General features: G+C 43.9%; 1 protein-coding gene across 3 annotated transcripts; it reads right to left on the bottom strand.

Moving 5' to 3' along the window:
* Window positions 1–11,620: 11,620 nt before the first annotated feature.
* On the bottom strand, window positions 11,621–23,692 carry GRP (gastrin releasing peptide). 3 transcript variants are annotated; one of them, XM_059894747.1, is made up of 3 exons: window positions 23,554–23,692; window positions 17,690–17,932; window positions 11,621–11,679 (listed from the first exon to the last, which is right to left on the bottom strand). In XM_059894747.1, the coding sequence occupies exons 1-3, from the start codon at window positions 23,690–23,692 to the stop codon at window positions 11,621–11,623; spliced, it is 441 nt and encodes a 146-aa protein (XP_059750730.1). The 3 variants fall into 3 exon arrangements, with proteins under 3 accessions (XP_059750730.1, XP_059750731.1, XP_059750732.1); XM_059894748.1 differs by having other exon boundaries at window positions 11,621–11,658; XM_059894749.1 differs by having other exon boundaries at window positions 11,626–11,679; window positions 17,709–17,932.
* Between the last annotated feature and the right edge of the window lie 484 nt (window positions 23,693–24,176).

Below are 24,176 nucleotides of genomic sequence, written 5' to 3'. Positions count from 1 at the left end.
AAACCACGATGAAATACCACTTCACATGCATTAGGATGACTAGAATCAGAAAGTCAGCAGCAAGAAATGCTGGTGAGAAAGCGAAGAAATCAGAACCCAACATACGCTCATGGGGAAATGTAAAAATGTTGCAGCCACTTTGGAAAACAATCTGGCCGTCCTTCAAATGATTAAATATAGAATTACCATAGGAACCATCAATTCTGGCCAAGAGAAATGAAAACATACATCCACACAGAAACCTGTACATGAAAGTTTATAACATGCATTCTTCATAATAGCTAAAAAATGGAAACAACCCAAATGCCCATCGACAGATGAATTAATAAACAAAATGTGATATATATATATACAATGAGATATTATTCAGCCATAAAAAGGAATGGGATACTAATACATGCTCCAACATGGGTGGGCCTTGAAAACATTATGTTAAGTGAAAGAAGCCAGACACAAAAGACCAAGTAAATGGAAATTCATATGACATTCCAGAATAGGGTAATCTATACACACAGAAAATAGATTCATGGTTGCTTTGTGCTGGGGGACAGGGGGATGGGGACACAGCGGGGGATAAAGGATATGGGATTTCTTCTCGATGTGATGAAAATGTTCTAAAATCAGCTGTGGTGATGCATGGTTGCCTATATCTTTGAATATACTAAAAGCTATTGAATGAGGCACTTTAAATGGGTGAATTGTATGGTATGTGAATTATAGCTCAGTAAAGCTGTTGTTTTGTTTCGTTTTTCTTTTTTTAAGTCTTCCCACTAAACTCCATCCATTTCAGGATGGAAGAATTTTTCACTCGCGCTGGAAGAATTTTCCTAAATACCGTGTTCAGCGTGTTGCTCCCTTGCCAGGGAACCTTTTCCAATTCAATAAGGACGTTATCAATTCAGCTAACAGATAACGAGCGCCTACTGGGCTAGGCACAGTGATCGAAGCATCCACACACTTCTTCTGCAGTTTCAAATCTCAACTTCTCTTTCTGCCTTCAAGGCTCCACCCGCATGTCTCACTCACCCATTTCCTTTCCCGTTGACCTTCTGGGTAATAGAAAGCCTCTGCTCTAAACCGCTGACTTTGACAGCAACTCGCTCTCCCCAAGCCCCTCTTCTATACTGTTGCTTAAGGTGGACAACACCTTTTTATCCAAAAGGAGAGACCAGCCTAAAATGCCAGCTGTCCTGGGAAAGAGAACGGTCACTGAAATTCACTCTGTGATGTCAGCTCCTGGCTGGAGAACGTTTTCTGCAGTGATAGGTTGGTGAGGTGGGGATGGGGAGGAGCAAGTGTGACAAGAGAGAGGCCTTGGGTCCCAGGGAAGCTGGGCTTACATGCCATTTGCATCGGGCTTTGGGTCCCAGGGAAGCTGGGCTTACATGCCATTTGCATCGGGCCTGCCCTGCTGCAGTGGTGGACCCATTCCTGTTCTTTCACTGAGCGTCCTCTGTCTAAATTGCCTTTTCCCCTCTCCTTGCATCGTTCTGTCCCTAGTGCAAAGCTCATCTCCAGGCACCGCTCCTTGGTTTTCCCTGCCTGTTGTCCTCTTACTTTCCCGGGATCAGTCTGTCTTGTTGTATCTCCGAATCCCACTGCTTTGTGTTCCCCCCACCCCACCCCAGACTCATTTCTAGAGCAAACAAGCCCACAGTAAATGGGACTGCCTGATACTTGGCCAAAAATCTGCTTAAGCAAGACTTTGTCCTCAGACTCAAACAGCAGCTCCTTGTGTCTTTTTTTTTTTTTTTTTTTTTTTAATTTATTTTTGGCTGTGTTGGGTCTTCGTTTTCTGTGTGAGGGCTTTCTCTAGTTGCGGCGAGCGGGGGCCACTCTTCATCGCGGTGCACGGGCCTCTCACTGTCGCGGCCTCTCTTGTTGCGGAGCACAGGCTCCAGACGCGCAGGCTCAGTAGTTGTGGCTCACGGGCCCAGTTGCTCCGGTGGGACCTTCCCAGACCAGGGCTCGAACCCGTGTCCCCTGCATTGGCAGGCAGATTCTCAACCACTGCGCCACCAGGGAAGCCCTCCTTGTGTCTTTTTTGTATCTTGTTCCATGTGGGGTGAGGAGCATTCCTTCAGATTACTGTCATAGAGACATGATTGGATTCCTTGTCAAGGGGTCATAGGAACCTCCGTTCTGCCACCGACTTGATATGTGGCTTCCGGCAAGGTAGTTTCACCCAGGCCGAGGTCCCTTGGTTGTAAAATAAAAGGGTTAGACCAGGGAGTTCCCTCGTGGCCTAGTGGTTAGGATTCCGGGCTTTCACTGCCGCGGCCTAAACATGAAAAGGAATGGAATGGAATGGATAGAATAGAATAGAATAGAATAGAATAGAATAGAATAGAATAGAATAGAATAGAATAGAATAGAATAGAATAGAAACGGTTAGACCAGAGGACTTCAAAAATCCTCCCAGCTGCAACATTCTGATCCAGCAGAGTACTTCAGTAATTTGGCTGAGGGGGCCATCTGGTGGTCATTCTGAGAACTTCACCTTCTAATTGGGCACTAGGAGTTTTCTAACAGAACCTTACTTCCCAGAACCGCCAGCTATGAGAAGGGCATTTTCTCAGCCAGGGAATGGCCTTCCTTTCTGAGTCTGCCCAAGTCCATGGGCTTCACGCTGCCCCTGTGATGGAAAGCTCTTCCTTTTCTACTCAGATTCCCACTTAGGCCAAGTCAACCCAACCCCGGGGATTCTTATGTCATTAAAGCCACTAGGAGGCCAAGAAATGTTATGCTTTCAAGTTTCTCATGCCCCTCCATAATTCAGGTTAGGAAGGAATTAGTTCTAAATCAATTTATTCAAAGCATGAGTGAGGAACTATTTGCACGTTTTAATAAAATGAACCCTGAAGTAGGGAAATTCTTTTTTTTTTAATTGAATATGTTTGACATATAGCATTGTGTAAATTTAAGATGTACAATGTGTTAATTTGATGCATTTAAATATTGCAATATTATTGCCATCGTAGTGATATTTAGCACCTCTATCACATTACATAATTTCCTCTCTTTTTAGTGGTTGATATAATTAAGATGTAGTCTCTTAGCAAATTTGACAATTGTAGTACAATATTGTTGTCGATATTGAAATAAGGCAATTCTTAATTCAACTTTAGTTAATTAAAAGTTATACTAAAGGTAGAATTTTAGAATTATACTAAAAGTAAAATTTTAGAATTTTACGGCCTGTGCAGTAAAAAATATTTGATACATGGTATTTTCTTCCTGGTATCCTTCAAATGACAACAAATAGATAATAAGTTTAGTCCTACCATTAGACATTATATGCTATAGGATTTCCACTCAGGTTAGTTTCTAATACCTGGTATTTAATACCAGGGTATTAATGACTTAAATATCCTAATATATCACCCACCTAGAAATATATATGTTTTAAGAGTCAATTTCTGGGGGTACAATGACCAACCCAAAAAATTAACAGAATTTAAGCATGTAAGAAATCTAGTGAGGAGATACTTTGAAGCTCTGTGATCTTTTTGGCCACCCTCCAATGACTGAGATGCTGATGATATTTAAGGCTCAGAGATGGGAAAGGAGATTAAGAATTGTTCTATTCATTCTTCCTTCCTAGAAGAACAGACATTAACTGTGCCAGGAAGGGAATTATCATTTTGACTCCGGGGTATTTGTAGGAGACAGCTGTGGTATATTAAACAAGAACTTGGCTCGGAGTTTAAAGGATGGGTTTTATTCCACTTTTTCCAGTTTGTAAGCTAGGTGCCCTTGAGCTAGTTGTTAACTTGTATACCACAAGTTACTAATCTGCATATAATTGGCATAGTATCATCTATGTTAAGGATTGTTCTGAAAAACTGAACGAGATCATCTATTTGGAGTTTCCAAGTTTGACTTCTATTCATGCTAAAGCGGTGTCTACCCCCCACTCCCCCTGCCCCGGTAAAGGAAAAGTCAAAGGCATGTCTTTCTGCCCTCCTTCCTCCCCCCAAACCCCACCCCCGGCGCCCCATGGCTTTTGGGATCTTAGTTCCCCAACCAGGGATTGAATCCGGGCCACAGCAGTGAAAGCATCGAGTCTTAACCACCGGATCACAGGGAACTCCACTCTACCTTCTTTTTTAAGTCCCATGGGCCAGACTTCTTGTATGAACTTAGTACTGGGACACTGCATCTTCCCATTTCCTCACTACTCTTCCTGGATAGTATGCAAAGAAACAAGAGCTTCAAACACCAATGGCAATGTCACTAGAAGATAGTTATGACTTGAAGATGAAAAGAAAATATATAAATGCTGCTCCAAATAGCTGGGATTGTCCTGGAAGCTGTGAGGAATCTCTTTACGATACTCAAGGAAAGATTTTGAGTCTAGATGGACTTTCCTCCAGGAATAGATGCTGTGGACAAATAGTTTTTGAACGAGAAAGAATTCAAGGAACATTATTCTTTCTTAAGAGCCTTTATTAAGATAAATATTAGAGGATGTTTTTCATCTAATCCAGAGATAACAGAGAAAACCACAGCAAAACAACTGTGTATACCTATAACTGAGTCACTTTGCTATACAGCGGAAATTAACACAACATCGTAAATCAACTATATTTCAATTAAAAAAAAGATTTTAAAAAAGAACTGTGGATGAGCATGAATATATGCAGTTTATAAAACTAGGATGAAACAAATGTGGGACTTAGTGTGACAAAACAGAACGTAAATGTCATCTACACGAATATTATCAAAATGATGTGGGACTTCCCTGGCGGTCCAATGGTTAAGACTTCACCTTCCAATGCAGGGGGTAACGGTTCGATCCATAGTCAGGGAACTAAGATCCCACATGGCTCGTGGCCAAAAAACCAAAAACGTAAAACAGAAGCAATATTGTAACAATTTTACAATTCAATTGTAAATTTACAATTCAATAAAAACTTTAAAAAATGGTCCACATAAAAAAAATCTTAAAAAAAAAAAGAAATGATGCAACAAACAAAAAAAGAGAGAATGAAGGAATAAAGACCAGAACTAGAGTAAATTTGAGGCTTGCTTTATATGTAATAACTGGACGTCAAATAGTCTTCTTCAGTTTAAAAGAAAATTCAGAGGAGAAATCTGTGCTGAGCAGGAATCTGGGGTTACTGTGGTGTCATGTGAGTAGTTTGCTACAGAGAAGGTCAAAGATGAGAAGAAAGCCTGAAAGGGAGTCTTGGAGAACTCCCAGGACTCAACAGGAACCAGGAGGAGGAGGCTGTGAAGGAGACACAGAGAAGGAGGCCGAGAGGCAGGAAGAAAGCCAAGACAATGAGGAGGCCAGAAGCCAAGGGGAAGTAGTTCACGGTAAAGTGCCCAACGGCGAAGAAGGTGACCTTGTGACCCTAGTGATGGAGGAGACAGGAGGATTGGTGCTGGAAAAAGGAAGAAATAAAAACAGGGAAGGGAGCTACACAGTCAGGTGTATGTCAGGAAGATGGAGAGGCAGACAGAAGGCAAGTCTGGGAGCCGCTCCTCCTGGGGGCTGAGTGGGGACTGAGAAAGAAGGCTCTCATCAGAGAATGAAAGTGTGGGGCAGGAGAAGGGGACAGGGGCAGCCTGTTCCCGTGGCGACCTCCTTACCTTTGCAGGTCTTCTCCGCCTGGGCTATGGGGTTAACACATTAAGGGCAAATAATTTTCTTTCCCCAGACTAGTTGCTTTTTAATAGGGGCATGCTGAAATACCAAATAGCATGCTGAGTGTCACAGATTAGCACAGGAGTGATGGGCTGACAGGTTCTGTGCATCCTCTCAGCTCTCACTGGGCAGGCAGGTAATGTAAACAAATGTAGCAGGCAGGGGGGCACTAGGGCATGGTGGGGACTGTGGCAAAGTGGAGAATGTGAGCCCCTCCCTGCCACAGGGAGATTCGTATGTGAAATCCCTTGACATTGAAATTTCTGTCACTAATTCTCATTTTTAAGACACTGCCCAGGCAAACATCTAACCAGCAGGCTGCCAGTTCCTGACTACTAAGTTAAATTGTTTTTCACATTATTCACTTTTCTTTTCTCCCTCCATCCCCAGGAGTTAAGTGAAAAGAAAAGAGCTCCTTCTACAATATGGTCTGGGCGGTTTGTATTTTTTTTATTTTTAATTTTTTTTCAAATTCCAGTTCAACCCCCAGCCTATCCATGGAAGCTATCTCTAGCTGAGGCATCTTGGGAAATTGCCAGGTAGAGGAGAGCACAATTCGATTTCCTTTCCATTTCTGTTAATTTCAGTGGTAGAGTCAGAGGAACTATTATGTGGTTAGTCACGGCCACTTGTCTTGCAAGGCAAGGAAGGAGTAAAGTATGAGAAAGACTCAGTCAAAAGCCAGGAGCGACCTGTCAACTGCAGTCACAACCTAAGTGCTTCCAGCAAGAGAAACGGACTGTCGCTTGCTCTAACGGACTCGTGGCCTTAAAACTATTGAAAGGACTTTACATGAGCATCTGAGAATGGAATAAAACCCAGCATGTTTACACTTAAGAGCAGTGACAAATGTTTGAAATTGTTATCCTGCTAGAACCAGGGTTATGTGAGGTCACATGAAATGAGGTTCATGCCTGTTTAAGACGCTGTTGAAAGTTCCTCCCACATCCATTCCATCCTCCTTCCTTACTGAGAGAGTCTTTGCTTAGGTTCCTGACACTCCTCCCACGTGACTCAATGGGTAAATCCAAATCGATGAGGTCAGTCATAGTGGTCTGGTTCTCTTCATTAGTGGTAACATTAGGGCAAGCATGTGACCCAGCTGGTCACTGAGGTGTGAGGGACTTATCACTATTAATAAGGAGAAGACTGAAAAGAAGTGGCCTTTCTTCTTCTTTTGAATTTTGTCTTGTCTGGATGTGACAGCTGGAACTCCAGCAGCCATCTTGTGACCATGAGAGAAGTCAGCTTAAGGATAAATCTTAACCCTGGTGGCAGAGTGGAAGACAGAAAGACCCCTATCCTTGAGGATATATTTGGGTCACTGAATTAAACTGAACTCAACAACCTTGAATACTACCTCCCTCTGGAGTTCTGGTATATGAAATAATAAATCAATCTTTTATACCAATTTGAGTTGAGGGCTTTCAGTTACGAACATCCAAAGGTATCCTAACTGGTACAGTGGTCATTCCTGAAGGTCTACAAAATAGTCTCTTTTCCATCTAGAGTCATATGGAATCATCTATTCATCATCCATTAATTAGTTTAATGGGTCTGATCACAGGGCAAAGAGTAGCAGAGCCATGGTTAGAACTACCATATGATCCAGCAATCCCACTTCTGGGTACACAAAGGAAATGAAATCAGTATCTTGAAGAGATATCTGCATTCTCACGTTCATTGCAGCGGTATTCACACGGTCTTTCTGCTTTGGGAATGGCAATAGTTTATCACTGTGGATTTCCCTTGAAGAGCTATCTCATACTCTCTGATTAAAGCAGCCTGTGGTTAAGGAAATGAATTATGTAAATCCCACATTTTACTTAGATTACTCCCTACACATCTGAGCTAGGTTAAGATGCTCTGTGGTGATCATATATCCCCAATAGGAATGGGAAGGTGGGCATTGTGGGGCTAGAAATGGTACTGCACTGCTTGAAATGTCTGCTGAGTGTGTTACTGAACCTCTGATCATAAGCAAAGACCGCTAACTTACCCGGAGCAATCCACCCTGTGACGCTTAAAAAAAATAAAAAGACTGTGTTTTTAAAAGAGCAAATTTGAAGGCAATTATTATTGCTTTCTTCCCTTTCGGATTCTTCCTCTTGATTATCCCACTTCGCTGCAAGGATTCCTAAATATTGTCACCTCTTGAAAGGAATCTCCTCTCCTTGCTGTATGCACACACCTAGGCTGTGTGCTGGAGACAACAGCCACCAGGGTCTTCCCTTCCCAGAATCCCAGGCTGGGTGTTAACTCTTCTCTAGAATAGGAATGGTCAGAAATCAAAGAGGAAATTCTTTTTTGAGCACAAGGGGCAGGGGACATCTGTAACCTGTGGCTGACCATATCTTTTAAACACCCTCTCTTCTTTTTGATAGGGTCTGTCGACTGAAAAAAAAAAGAAGTGCAATGTGGAAGTTGTGAGTTAAGTTTTATTTGGGGCAAAATGAGGACTATATCCTGGAAGACAGCCTCTCAGATGCTCTGAGGAACTGCTCCGAAGAGGTGAGCGGAGAGGCCGGTATGTATGTGATTTTGGTGAAGAAGGATAAGGACAATCAAGCAAACATTTTGGCAGAAGGTAGCTGCGAGTCACAAGAAGGTTACTGCTGGTCACGAGGAGCAGGTGTTTTCATTAATGATTTTAGTGTTTTTATAGATATGAGGAAATGCAAGAGTTGGGCTCATAAAAATCTTCTCCTGAAAATATCTATCTAAAAACCTGTTCTTCCAGTTTTTCCCAGAGCACAGAGTGCCTCATTCCTGAACTCCTTGCAGGGTGTGTTGAAGGTCAGCGACTGCAGTGGCTAGTGACCTACTCCTTGTAGAAGCAGATGGCAAGTGTCAATTTTTAGTTGGCTGGTCCCACAATTTTCGTCCCATGTTCCCAGAGTAGAACCCTAAAAACTACATTTCCCAGCTTCCCTCACTGCTAGATGCAGGCTAGCTTCCACCAATCAGACGCAGACATTCAAAACTCTGATATGGAAGTAAACCAAGGGCGGAAGAGAGTTTGGGGGGCATAACGCCAGGGGCACAGGTAGTGGCAGAGGCAAGGGAAGAGAGTGCTAACTCCGGCAGTTCTGCAGAATGCTGTCGGGCTAGCAGAGCACGTGGCAGCCATCTGATCAGCCTATCGGACACCTGGCTTTTTCGGAGTTTTCCTTTTCTACTTCAACAACTCAAGGTGGATGCTATTATCTGCAGCTGAAAATTCCCTGACCCAATAAGCCCACACAGATAGGTGACGGGACTACACTTGCAAACAAGTGTTCAGGAAAGCTCTCCGCGTAGGGAAAGCTATATCTCTTAAGTAAAGGGATTCTAATCGTTTTTCTTTTTCTTTTTTTTTGGGGGGGGGGGCGCGGGTATAGTTGATTTACAATGTTGTTTGGTTTCAGGTGTACAGCAAAGTGATTCAGCTACACATATACATATATCTATTCTTTTTCAGGTTCTTTTCCCATATAGGTTATTGCAGAGTATTGCTATACAGTAGGTCCTTGTTGATTATCTATTATATAGAGTAGTATGTATATATTAATCCCAAACTTCTAATTTATCCCTCCCCCTCACCTTTCCCCTTTGGTAACCATAAGTTTGTTTTCTATGCCTGTGAGTCTGTTTCTGTTTTGTAAATAAGTTCATTTGTATCTTTTTTTTTTTTTCCCGGCCACGCCACGCGGCTTGCGGGATCTTAGTTCTTTGACCAGGGATTGAACCCAGGCCCCCCACAGTGGAAGCGCAGGGTCCTAACCACTGGACCACCAGGGAATTCCCCATTTGTATCATTTTTAAAGATTTCACATATAAGTGATATCATATGATATTTGTCTTTCTTTTTCTGACTTACTTCACTTAGTATGATAATCTCCAGGTCCATCCATGTTGCTGCAAATGGCATTATTTCATTCTCTTTTATGGCTGAGTAATATTCCAATGTATATATGTACCACATCTTCTTTATCCATTCAAGGACAGATAAATGGATAAAGGGATTCTAGTCTTGACCAGGGCTTGGTACTTAGGCGCCTGCAAGGGTCAAGGGATTCAGTTGAGCAGTTCTTGTGTCTTGGTCAGGGCACATGAGGGAAAAATGATTGCAGTTGAAACACAGGATCACATCTACTCTCATGAAACAACCAAACAAGTGACTGTCTAGATGGGGTTATTCCAGAAGCACTGTCTTCCTCGCCCCACCTGAAATGCCACCCTTGGAGAAATGTCCCCTGGGTCTGGAAGGTTGTTTTCATCTTTATGAGTGTCCTACTGGAGGGTGAATCCTGGTGATAGGGCTTCCCCTTCATCCTCAGCTGCATGGCAGGCTTTAGTGCACTCAGCTCAGGATCGAGTTCTTGGGAAAGAGGCCCAGGGCGTCCCGAGAAGAGGAAGGTGGCAGGGCACTGAAAACACACCTGACATATTTTCCCTGGTCTGGCTCTGGATAAGTTGGGAATCAACGTGATTTTAAAAGAAATTAGAACACCTCACATCTTATGTGGTTCTTTGATAATCAGAACAAAGGCAAGATAAATCTCTTCACCATTTCATATGTGATTTCCCCAAATGAAGGAAATCCAGACATATGGCAAAGAAGCTTTAAAATCTGTTAATGTGTGAATGTCATGATAAAAATGGAACTGGGGAGTGTTGTGAACCGCCAGGCCATGTTCTCTGAGAATGGAAGGGAATCTCTGGAACCTATTATCTCTCTTTGCTGTGGAGCTGACTAAGTCTGGCTCCGGGGACTACTTCTCTCAGGCTGGCAATGGAATTTTGAAGAAACAGTGCTACTTGCTAGGCTTAAATATACTGAAAGAGGGGCTCAAAATGAGGTCATAGAAAAACTGTCAAATGCTACAGAAAATCTGGTGACTTTAGGTGTTTGAATCCCAGTTCCATCTACTATGTGACCTTGGACAAGTCAGCTGACCTAACTCTGTTTCCTTAGCTATTAAGTGAGAAGGGTCATTTTCAGCTTATGAAACTATTCTGAGGAGAATATCAGTAACATCAGCAAAATACCTAGTCATGGTAAGGGCTGAAGAGATGGGAATTATTATGTGATGAGGAAGGCCAGCCTCTATGTTCAACCTAGCCCATCCGCCTGGGTAACGATAAAGCAAGTCTGAGCTTCTGGGCTTCCCTGGTGGCGCAGTGGTTGAGAATCTGCCTGCTAATGCAGGGGACACGGATTCGAGCCCTGGTCTGGGAAGATCCCACATGCCGCAGAGCAACTAGGCCCGTGAGCCACAACTACTGAGCCTACGCGTCTGGAGCCTGTGCTCCGCAACAAGGGAGGCCGCAATAGTGAGAGGCCCGCGCGCCGCGATGAAGAGCAGCTCCCACTTGCTGCAACTAGAGAAAGCCCTCGCACAGAAATGAAGACCCAACACAGCCAAAAATTAATTAATTAATTAATTAATTTTTTAAAAAAAAGAAAACTTTGAAAAAAAAAAGTCTGAGCTTCTAGTAAGTGGCCTCTTATAAAGGCTCTAAGTCACTACAAGGAATCAGTAAGTGGCTTTCAGAGAGCAAAGCTAAAAATTCAGCCTGCTTTCATCAATGAGCGCACAAGTTCACTGTCAACCTGTTTGTTAATCTCAGTATTAATCACTGTCCTCTCATTTGGAATTGAAATAAGAAAACTACCTGCCTTTTGGACAATATGTTTAAGCTTTTATTGTGAATGGTAACAAGGACTGGAATCTAATAGACAAATAACCTAGATGTAAAGAACATTAATCAGAACACTCTTTATGGACAATTATTCACAGCAAACAAGTTCAAACCAGAAGATGCTGCTTGAAAATCATGACTTTAGTCAAAGTTGAAAGATACAAGAATAGTTAAGTATTTTGCATAAAGGAAACTTGATGACCCAGTAGAACTGATGCCCACAGAACGCAGTCTCTTGAGGATTTTGTTTTGCTTCTTTGAGGGAGGCCACCATTGTCAGTATCAGTTCAGCTGGGGGTTCCTTCCTTCACGCTGAGAACCTGGAGTAGAGAGTCCACCAACTTAAAAAATATTAGAAAGAGTTAAGCAAACGTAGTTAGTGATGCCAAAGTCTAATGCTAAAAGTAAATCCATCCCAGCAAAGCATCAGTATCGCTTGGGAGACTGGTAGAAAGGTAGATTCCTAGGTCTACCCCAGACCTGCAGAACTGGAAACTCTGGGGATGGGACCCAGCCATCTGTGCTCTCACAAGTCCTCCCGGTGACTCTGAGCACGTTAACGCTTGAGAACAACAGCTGCTCCCCCGAGAGAAATTAACTTCGTCCTTTTGGGGAGCCACTATATTTCCGGGTCTTTTTGTTATATTAGCTTAACTTGTGTCCTGATATGACTACATATGTATATATATATATTTTTTTTTTTAAGGAAAACTTTATTTTTTTAAATTCCTTTTATTGAAGCATAGTTGATTTACAATGTTGTGTTAATTTCTGCTGTATAGAAAAGTGATTCAGTTATACATGCACATACATTCTTTTTCATATTCTTTTCCTCTATAGTTTATCACAGGATATTGAATATAGTTCCCTGTGCTGTACAGTAGGACCTATTCTATGGATAATAGTTTGCATCTGCTAATCCCAAACTCCCACTCCATCCCTCCCCCACCCCCTCCCCATCTTGGCAACCACAAGTCTGTTCTCTATGTCTGTGAGTCTGTTTCTGTTTCGTAAGTTCATTTACACAGGTATAGTTTGACCAAAGTTGGAAATTAAATGTATCATCCCCAGGGATTTGTTACTAAAGTAGCAGCTGGGTAGGAAGACTGCTAAGGAATGTGGGATCTTAATTGTTACTTTGCTTCTTTGGCAACGCCTCATTCCACAAATCAAAACTAGTTTATGAATTACACAATTCAACATTATAAACCCATGACTGTAAATGGTAGTCGTGTGGGCAACTTGGGAAGAGGAGCTAATTTGGGTTTCTGCCAGTTCTAAATTTATTGTGGTTGGCTTGTTGTGGCTTCTGTTCAAATTAACTAAGACTGAAGGAAGAATGAGTAGCTCTACTTTTAAAACACTTCTTTGTTCCCATATAGCACCCTTTACCCTCTGAGATGAGAAAACACTTTTCATCCAGATGAGAGCTTATTACACTTTCCAAGATTCTCTGGCAATTCAGGTTCCCCAACGTCCAGACCAACCATTCGTTTCTAATAAAGGAATTACTGAGATTCTCAGACCAGTTATTATCTGCTCTGTGGCTCAATTGTTTTGACCAGGTGATAATGAAGCCAGGGCCTGGGGTTCAATTCCCACACAGACCAATTAGCTTCATCTTTCTCCAGGAGACCAGGCTGCACTATTAAGGGTCACCAGGCTGCCTGAAGATGCTGTCATACATCTCACAATATGAGCCACTGGTCACAAAAGGGGCCAGCTGAGGATACGGGACAAGATGCATGGAAGTCCCCTATGTTGGCTCAAAATATTGAATCTGTGAGTTTGACTCAAGAGAATGGAAGTAAAGTGACAAGGAAAAGACAAATTCTGTAACCTAGGAAGATCAAGGACTTGGAGGCAGGAGAGGGGTCCATGGTTAGGGGTGGGCAGGAGCTGTTTTATTTATTTATTTATTTTTGATAGGTTCTTAATTTTATTTTATTTATTTTTTAAACATCTTTATTGGAATATAATTGTTTTACAATGGTGTGTTAGTTTCTGCTTTATAACAAAGTGAATCTGCTATACATATACATATATCCCCGTATCTCCTCCCTCTTGCGTCTCCCTCCCAGCCTCCCTATCCCACCCCTGTAGGTGGTCACAAAGCACCGAGCTGATCTCCCTGTGCTATGCAGCTGCTTCCCACTAGCTATCTATTTCACATTTGGTAGTGTATATATGTCCATGCCCCTCTCTCACTTCGTCCCAGCTTACACTTCTCACTCCCCGTGTCCTCAAGTCCATTCTCTACGTCTGTGTCTTTATCCCTGTCCTGCCCCTAGGTTCTTCAGAACCGTTTTTTGTTTTGTTTTTTTTTTAGATTCCATATATATGTGTTGGCATATGGTATTTGTTTTTCTCTTTCTGACTTACTTCACTCTGTATGACAGACTGTAGGTCTATCCACCTCACTACAAATACCTCCATTTCATTTCTTTTTATGGCTGAGTAATATTCCATTGTATATATGTGCCACATCTTCTTTATCCATTCGTCTGTCGATGGACACTTAGGTTGTTTCCATGTCCTGGCTATTGTAAATAGAGCTGCAATGAACATTTTGGTACATGACTCTCTTTGAATTATGGTTTTCTCAGGGTATATGCCAGTAGTGGCATTGCTGGGTCGTATGGTAATTCTATTTTTAGTTTTTTAAGGAACCTCCACACTGTTCTGCATAGTGGCTGCATCAATTTACATTCCCACCGACAGTGCCAGAGGGTGCCGTTTTCTCCACACCCGCTCCAGCATTTATTGTGTGTAGATTTTTTGATGCTGGCCATTGTGACTGCGAGGCGCTGTTTCTGAGGTGGGAAGCAGCGGAGTGAAGCTGGCCCCCGCCTTCACAGAAACGGGGTAATCAGAAGCTTTTTAGTTACTCTTGACCGTATGTTGCTTTCCCTATATTTGGAGCTTCCATTGGAGCATTTCACATATTAATAAATAAAACCTTTCTATTCTCTGTGCTGATCTGATGGGACAGTGGGATCTCTCCCTTAAAAGTGAGAGCAAATTTGTACATTTACTTCCTTTCCGTAACACCTCCCGCAATGCATTCCCCAGTTCCCTTTCCTCATGCTCACCAAATAAGAGAAAAAATCCTAGGCTTCAAAAAACAATGAACTGGGGCTTCCTTGATGGCACAGTGGTTAAGAATCCACCTGCCAATGCAGGGGACACGGGTTCGAGCCCTGGTCCAGGAAGATCCCACATGCCGCGGAGCAACTAAGCCCGTGCGCCACAACTACTGAGCCTGCGCTCTAGAGCCTGCAAGCCACAACTACTGAGCCTGCACGCCACAACTACTGAAGCCTGCGTGCCTAGAGCCTGGGCTCCGCAACAAGAGAAGTCACGACAATGAGAAGCCTGCGCACCGCAACAAAGAGTATCCCCCGCTCGCCACAACTAGAGAAAGCCCATGCTCAGCAACGAAGACCCAACACAGCCAAAAATAAGAACAAATAAATTAATTAATTAAAAAAAAACAAAAAACAATGAACTAGGTCCCAATTACAAAAGGAACCCAAAGGCCAACCTCAACCTTCATTGAAACTCAGGACAATCCACAGCCGCATCCAGGATTATGGATTAGGACCTGGAGCTGAGCTAAACACTGTTTCATGTTAGAGAAACCACAGGGTAAAAGTTCCATCAACTTTTGTGAGAAGGGTAAAGTTAAAAGATTTAGGTTCACCTTGAAAATTGTTGGCCGTAATTGTTGCTAAAAACTTCCTGTTTGCCGTGACATAGGAGTCTAGATTCAGTGCGCATTTACATGAATCTTTTCTGAATCAAGTAAATATCTTTGTCATCAAAATGTAGGAAGATGCTCAGTTTCTAACCGGCTCTGGGAGATTTGGCCACAGGACTTGATGTTTTATTACTGAAAGGGGAGAGGGGAGTATATGTGGATAGTTTTTAAGTTTAAGAAAAGTCCGCAGCCTCTGAAAATCCCTGCCGCTAGTTCTGATAATGCTCAGCTAAATTATTAAACTTCTTTCTAACACTGAGAGATATAAGGATTTCTAACAGAATGATTCTCTTGGTACTTCCTCCTTGTGAATAAGATAAATGTAGGATGTTTTCAGTTTTCATATCAACATACTTTCATTGAGGTGGAATTTCCAAAGCAAGAGAAGTGATAAACTGTTTTGGTTTCTGCAAAGACTAAACTAAGTGTTCGATTTGTTTTTCATATTGCTGGGAAATACATCCAACAGAATGGTACCAATGTGTGCCATAGCTAGTTATTCAATCTGAGGTGGAATTAAATGAGATGGGCTTTCTGAGCTTGTAAAAAGAGGAACAAAGCATAAAGAGATATAATAGAAAAGCAAGGCCTGATTAGAAAAAGATGACTTTTCCAGCTCACACTGTATACTGATAAATATTGTCCCCTTAAAGCAGTCACTTTCTGTGACTCCCCACCCACTCCATCCTATAGAACTGCTGCTCGGAGACCTTTTTGGAGCTATTCTTTTGCAATTGCCTTCGAAGTTTACAGAATGTCCTTCTGAAGATGGCAGAAAAATTTTGACCCTTGAGGAAGGAGTTGCATTTTTCAAAACATTCCAAAGTTATGCAGAGCTAAGTTCGGGGGAATAAAGCAATTCAAAGTGGGTATTGTTTGGGTCAAAATGAAGCACTATAGATTAATAACATGATAGGGCGTGGGAGGCTATTTTATGAATGAGCTATGAGGGTAAGTCCATTTCAGTGTTTGTCAAGTTATTTTAGAGGGTTTTGTGGTGGTGATCATTATTACTCTTCAGACCAAGGAGAAGGCACTGCTGTTGGACGTCCACCCACAGGAAGTCCAGCAAAGCACTTGGCCAAGAATAGGCCAGGCCAGCCGGGGCCCAAGAAGTCAATCACAAATTCCAAGAGCCTTTAGAACCACGTGATCTATTCACAGACAAGGGTGTGGACAAGAGAATCAGTCATTCAGGGCTCTGTACAAAGTTGATACTTATTTCTGTATTGCTTGATTTAATCCTGATTTTCTTTCTGAATAAAGGCTACCAGAGACTTTCTCTCTAGGTGCTTAATGCAACAAAGGAACTTTTTTGGCTCTGCATTTAGCACAGAGAATCCACAGTAGACCGAAGAGCGATGACACATAAAGCCTCCCTCTGGAGAAACCATCCGAGGCTTGGCCACACCAGCCCTGAGCCTCTGTTAAGGGGTCATCAGTCAGAGTTAACCACCATGAAAGAGGGACGGCGTGAACTCCCCAAGGTCTGTGAGTGAAACACAATATTATTTATTGCCAGAAACATCGAGAGGGAAAGCTGCTACTGCATCCTGCATCCTTCGTATTTAAGATCAATGAGGTCTATTCCCAGAAGATGCCTCACATGGCAGTGGACTGTCCAAGGCAGACAGCACGGGCTTTTCCCTTGAAAAGCTACATGACTGGTCTCAGTTTCCTCACCTCTAAAATGGAGAGAATAATAGAATTGTCCTGAATCTTTCTCCTAAGACTGCTGTGAGCATTACCCGAGGAAATGGATGAAGGTAAGGTGTTTCACCCGTACTTGGATTATAAAAAATACTCACTAAAACTAGCAGTTGTTATTATTAGGAGTATTGTAATGATTATTTTTGCCTTTTATCATAAATTTCATGGAAACTTCTTAAAAGTTAATGAGAATCACATCATTTTCAGTTGCCTTGCTTTCTTCCTATAAATTTTATTCTCTCTTTTATCTCATTTACTGTCTTTGTAGCTAAACAATGCCAATTTGGTATAATTCTTTTCCCCTATCCTCTATAAAATCATACAGTGAACATATCAGTTGACCTGAGATATTTTCACCAAGTTTTGAAATATTAGGATGAGACCCGAACTAGGTAATCTGGGAACAAATATGAAGGAGTACTATTTTGCATCAAAAGTAGCAAACAAGAATGCTCTCTTCCAAAAGCATCTGTGAATAGGCCCTTCCACTAGTGTTCATCAAAAATAAACATATCTATAGATCCACAGGGATCAACTCAAATAATCTATGGCCTCACTATCAAAATATTTTGGAAGGGTCTTGTAGGCTAAAAAATCCTATCAATGCACAATTGCTAACAAAACTCCTAAATTGGAGTTTGATGTGTTAAGAGGAAAAATCATTTATGATATGCTGAAAAGAAAAGCTAGCATGAGGATTGGCCACTCATTTTCTGAGTGTGTACTGATGCCAGCCCGATGTAGTTGCTGTGAAGTCTTACCTCTGAACAGTTTTATTCTTCCCTGCTCAAACCTCCCCTCCTTCCAACTCTCCCCAAACACCTCCTACCCCCCCGACCCCTCCTCACCCCACTCCCACTTCCCCAGTATGTTCATTATACCTTTGAGTCTTGATCCCACGTCTTTAAAGTTGCTGCTGTCCTCTGAATCCCAAGTAGACTGGAGAATGCCCAGGGGCTCCCGTTGAGGTGGCTGATGGCTTCTGGTCCCCTTTGCTTCTAGGAGGCTTAGCAAATTCCTTGTAGCTTCCTCCCAGCGAATGTACTCCCTCAGCTGCTCCGTCAGGCTCCCTCCCTCATAAACATACGGGGACTCTCCTGTGCTCTTTTTTCCCATTAAGTGTCCTGTTCAAAACCAGAAACAATATATAGCCAATATTTTATAATAACTGTAAATGGAGTATAGCCTTTAAAATTTATGAATCACTATGTTGTACACCTGTACCATATAATTTTGTATGTCAATTATACTTCAATTTAAAAAGAAATTCAATGCCACATTCATAAAGAAATAAAATAAGCATATACTCTGGTTCAAAACAAACCCAACAAAAATAGAATGCCACAAATTGAACCCAGGGGAATGAATGAACAAGAAATTAAAAAGGGCACCAATTGTGTTTGTGCTGCTTTCTCCTAAATGAGGGATAAATAGCATTTTACTGATATTATTAAGAGTTAGTTCATAAACGACTGACAGATTTTGATCCCTGCTCAAAACGCCTAATGAATGGACAGAATTCAGAACTGCAGCTCAGAAGCCCTGGGTCTGGTCCCAGCCCCTCTGCTAACTAGCCAGGTGACCTCTCTCAAGTCATTTAGCATCCCGAACCTTCAATTTTATCAGCAATAAAATGAACATGTTGGACCAGATGACATCGAAAGAACCCTCCATATCTAAAATTCTATCACCATTTCTGTGTGCACCGAATTCTATTCCCAGCTGAATGATGGCGTTTGAACATCTACCCCAGTCAATCTTGAATTGCTCCCGAAAAGAAAAGTCTCCGTGCTTGTCTTTGTGTGATTAAAAAGGTGTTGCTCGGACTTCCCTGGTAGAGCAGTGGTTAAGAATCCGCCTGCCAATGCAGAGAACACGGGTTCGAGCCCTGGTCCAGGAAAATCCCACATTCCACGGAGCAACTAAGCCTGTGCACCACAACTGCTCTAGAGCCCGCGAGCCACAACTACTGAGCCCACATGCCACACTACTGAAGCCTGAGCGCCTAGAGCCCTTGCTCCGCAACAAGAGAAGCCACCGCAATGAGAAGCCTGCGCATCACAACGAAGAGTAGCCCCAGCTCGCGGCAGCTAGAGAAAGCCCGCGCGCAGCAACGAAGACCCAAAGCAGCCAAAAATAAATAAAGTTTTAAAAAATAAAAATAAATAAATTAATTAAAAGGTGTTGCTTTCCTCTTATCTGTAATACAAATGTAGCAAAGGAATTTTTCATTTAAACACTCTTAGAATTTTAGCTGAGACTGAACCTAGAAATTGCACCTAGAAATTACAGTTTGTAATGAAACACAGGTTGAAGACCAGTTTTGGCCAACACTTTTCAGCCATATAAATGCAGAATTTTCTCTCGGAGGTCTAAAATGGTCACCAAAGTTTATCATTAGCTCCAGAGATGAGCATTTGCCATATAAACAAATAAAAGTTGCTGTGCAGGAGGCCAAACCACTAAAAACATGGAAATTCATGTATGCAAATGGGGATAGCCTTAGGGTCAGAAGGGCATGGAATTTAAGGTCTGTATTCTTTACATTTTAGCCCATTGCTTGAATATACTCACATTATCTTATTTACTTTCTTCAGTTGATTTTCTCCATTTCTCTGTAATTGGGTTTTATAGCATTTTCAAATTTCTAACACTAATAAAACTATGGTGCTTTTGATTTAAAGCTCACAAGGAAAGAGCTCTCTGTGGCTCCAGTGTTGACTGGCATTAGAAGTATGTAAGGCAAGCATCATGAAAATAGTATGTGGCAGACCTCAGTCACTGCAAATGGAAGGAGGCCCCTTCCCAGTTGCTCTGTCCACCAAGAGAGAAGCCCTCACGGTAACTTTATTGCTTGTGTGTGTATTTACAGTTCACAGGATGTTTAAATGCAGATTATTTCATTTGATCCACACTGTAATAAATTTGATGAAAACGAGACTTGCCAAAAGTCACATACATGCAAGTAAAAATGCTGGGATTAAAATCAACTCACAGTCCAAACCCTACGATGTTATACTGCTTTGAAGTGTCTTTGAACTTCCTAAGGATATAAGGCAGTTAGAAATCATTCTGGGGTCTGGAAATAAGGATAAGGTCTGCCAAAGGCTTTCTAATGTTATCAAAAGGAATGGAGATCATATATCACTATGCCATGACTCAGTTATGCGGCTCAGAAAAATTAATTCTGTGTGTATTAGGGAGCCTGAAAATGAGGTCTTCCTGCATTGCAGTGTGAGCTTTGCCAAGTCACTTAGGACCTGACACGTCACACAATTTTAAGACTCTATTAAGGACACCGTCCCAACTGAAGCATTGGAATCTTGAAACACTGGCTCCTCACTTATCTGCTTGGTGAACTTGGTGCCCAGATATCCACTAAATAACTTGGCATTTAGCCATCACAATGATTATGTTCCACAACTTCCCAGGAAGTAGCAAATCATTTGGCTTTATATATATGGAGGAAATTGAATCATGATAATGGGAAAGTGGGATTAGAATCTGATTCTCCCAGTAATGACCTCAGTTGCTCTTGTCCTCGGTCATTGCCTATCATCTGGTTAGGATGCTGGAAATGAGAAAGGCGTTATTGGCAATGAAGCAGAGGGATGATGGAGATGTTTTTACAAATAACTTCATTTTTGTCATGCTTGAAGAATTCTGTGACTTTTCTACAATGGAAGGCTAAAATGGGCCTCCATTCTTTGGGTGATTTAACATAGATCTTTGGGACCTTGTACTGAATTTCAGTATTTGCATATTTGGTGGATGGGTGTTCAGACTCCCTCCCCTAGACCACAGATGTTTTTCTTTTTTCTAAGGAAAGTGCGCCATCTATAACATCCCAGGGAAGCACACGTTCCCTGGGTCCTAATGCACTTCTTAGCTAGCTACCATCAACCAAATAATCGTCTCCATGGCAACGTGGGCGATATGCCCACTTCCATCTCTTCTCCCATCATCATTTGTTATGTATCCATATAATAATAATGGAGATCAAAAGATAGGCACTTAAAAAAAGAAAACCTTGTCAGGGGTGGGGGGGGGGAGCTTTTGTCCTTTTTAATCACTTAAAAATACCACTAAAATGGCAGGTTTGCAACAGAAAAGAATTTTCTTGAGCTCCATACTTGAAGATTATCCTAACTTCAGAAAATATCCATTAAGACAGAAAGTGTTCAGTATTAAGAGCTAGTTTTTCTGGAGTGATACTTCAGCTGTATTTCACAGTAGCTCGGGTAGCACAATCATGTAAAGCCATTCTGCCGCTGAACACTGGTGCTCAGCGTTCAACCCTCCACGGCACGCTCCTCGTCAGAGTTAGAACCACGACCAGAAACATTTCATGGGTGCACAGGGGATAGTTTCCAGTGTTAGTGTTGACCTATATTTTCATCGCACACAAAACATTTCCATGAACATCGAGACAGATAAGAATTGGTTACGTTTTCAGTCTGTTAACTTGTTTTTCCATGGAACTTGTTTTTCCATGGCCACATCACGTTTCTCACAGCTGGAAGAAGCAATTCACTTAACAAACCTGCAAATTTCTGCTGACAGCTTCTTCAGGGACAGCAATATGTAGCTTTCGTTTGCATTAATTAAAATTAACCTCCATGTCTTCAGTGATTGAGGAGGACAGGCATTTACTTAGAGCAGAAAGCTCAATTTAAAATCTAACATGGCATTCATGCTTGTGAATGCTCACATTCCAACAGAGGGCATGTCCACCCAAAGCAAACTTTTGCTCAACTGCAACGTCATTTTAAATCTAAATGCGATTTTCTATGTCACCTCCCTCTTCTCCTTGTTCTTCATCAACTCTGCACAGTTAGTCAAGGGAGAAAAAGGAAAAAGAGTGTGTTCGAGAACAAATAAGAGAATAAGACAATTTGGGGGTGTCACTGGACAGTACACTTTGGGGCTGGGAATGCCCAAGTACCACCATGAAGGGTGATTAAGTGGCCGACCTGGGGACTGATGTTCTTTGGAACCACAGCAATCAGGGTTGGCTTGCATCAGAAATACCATGGTTACAGCTTCCCAGCTAACTCTCTTGGCCTGCGTTTAGCCTGCAAGGGTTACCTTAACAATAAGTCTTTTTAGTACAGAAACATGGATGAGCAAAAAGAGGCTGGAAGTCTGGAAGTTTCATTCTACCTTCCCAGCCCACCGGCTGCTGGCCGCACTGGACAATGACCGCTTGATCTAAACTCCCAGGAGCCCTTTTTAAGTATCGATTCTAGGTTTGGCTTCTTTAACATCTTCTAAGTATCCTTCTCTCTGGAAGTGCAAGGGTTTTCACCCATCCCAACCCTTCCTCTCTATACCAGGCTCCTGGGTTCCGGGTGTCCCTCAAAGATGACAAATACTTTCATCCCTGGGGTTGCCAAGACTTGGCAAATGATTCTTTCAGAAATAATGAAAACTAGTCTATTGCAACCCAGAGCGCTTCATTTCTCTGAGGGAAACCTACACAACGCACAGGAGCTGAGGACGTGCAGTTCTAGCTTCACCCATCTTCTAAATTCATCCTAGTCTTCACGCCGAGAGTCTGTAAATCCTCTGAGAGTTGAATTAGCAAGTATCTTTCCAACACACCCTCCCCTACTTCTAAGTAGATGACTAAGGAAATCGTGAAACACACACACACACACACACATACCGCCTTAAATCTCTCTAGGGACCGACCAGCTTCCCGGGAAATGCTAGGGTTGTCGTAGATGGCTGTGTGGGGAGCTGTCTGAGGAAGTCGAACGCTTGGCACCATTTGCCAGAGGCTCTGCTCGGCGCGGCCCAGAGCCCCGGGGTGATGCTGGAGCAGCGAGAAGCAGCGGGGCCGCTACCTGCCTCCCAGCTGCGGGGAAGCAGCGGGTGCGCGCTCCGCGGCCCGCGACCCGGTCCAAGCCGCTGCGGTTCCGGGGGCCGGGACGAGCGAACCTCCAAGCCCGTGCCTGGAAAGCAGGACTTGTAGGCAGGGGAAAGAGGGAAGGAGCTAGGGGAGAGGGTGAGGTCTCGGGTCAAGAGAGGCGGAGAAAAGCGAGGACTTAGGGGACAGAGACCCGGGATCAGCGTGGAGACCAGGTGTGATTCCCGGAGCACCGAGCCTGCCGGATGGAAGGAGGGAGGGTTGGGCAAAGGGCAAGGAAAAGAAAATCGCTGCAAGGCAAAGAAGGACTGAGGAAATTCAGGCGAGCCCCAAATAGAGGTGGGATTCAGGCGCTGCTTGCCGAACAGATTTGAAACCCAGGGTGGGCGCTGCGCCCCGCGTCCCACACCTGTGGCTTTGCCGGGGGTAAAGGCGCAGCCGCCAGGCTGGACCAGCCCTCCGAGACGCGCTCGGGGACCCAGCTCCTCAAAGTTGCTCAGGGAGAGAACCGTGCCAGACAGGGTTGTGATTAGACGGATAAAAGGAGCTGCTGGGAGATGCGGAGCGGGGGTGATCTCCGCGTACGGTTGGGATTTTGGAGAGCTGCGTGCTGGCTCGGTGTCCTGGGGGGGTGGGGGAAGAGAAGAGAGCGGGAAAGGACCGAGGGACCAGCCGGAGGCTGCCGAGGGACCGACGGCTTCCCGGGATACTGAAGGGCAGGGTGGAGTTTTGGGAGAACGGGGTTGGCGTCCGAGCAGAAAGGTCGGAGCAAACCCAGCCCCCAACGCAGAGCCGCAGAAAAGCTGAGAGATGGGGAGACTGGCCCCCTCGGCGGGCTGGTCCCGCCAGCACTAGAGCGCGCCGGACACTCACCCACCGCCCAGTGGTTGCCGCGCGGGTACATCTTGGCCAGCGTGGTCCCTGCGCCCGCCGACACCGGGGCGGCCGGCCCCCGGGGCGCCTGGCAGAGGACCAGAGCCAGCAGGACGAGCGCGAAGTCGCGGCCGCGCATGGTCCCGGCGGGAAGCCCTCGGAGCGCCGCGGCGAGGCTGGGCGGAGAGCGCGCTTTCACCGCAGAGGCGAGACGGAGGACCAGGACCTCAGAGGAGCGCCGCCGCCGCCGCCGCCCGCGCCACTGCTGCTCCACGACGCCCCGACTTTATATGCAAGCCCGGGCGGGGGGGGGGCAGGGGGGCTCCTCCACCGCCGACCCCAGCGCTCTGACGTCTCCCTAGAGCGAGCCTGAGCGCTGGGACAACGGTCTCCGAAAATCATGCATCTTCCTGCCGAGTGCTGAAAAGGCTGAGCGTACCTTGTCCCCTCTCTCTCTTCCTCCGAGTCCCGTCCGCCTTCCCCACCCTGGGTTAGTTCTTCCTATCCTCGACGCCTTCGCTCCAGCACAATTTAGGGGACTCCTCCCTCCGCAGCCTCACCGGGGCGCCTCCCGCGTTAGCTGCCTTCGGATCCTGCAAGGGGGAGCAGTGACCCCGCGGCCT

This window comes from Balaenoptera ricei, chromosome 14, assembly GCF_028023285.1.
Source record: "Balaenoptera ricei isolate mBalRic1 chromosome 14, mBalRic1.hap2, whole genome shotgun sequence".
In the NCBI taxonomy this organism is placed as follows: domain Eukaryota; kingdom Metazoa; phylum Chordata; class Mammalia; order Artiodactyla; family Balaenopteridae; genus Balaenoptera; species Balaenoptera ricei.
This window is presented reverse-complemented; position numbering and strand designations above follow the sequence as displayed.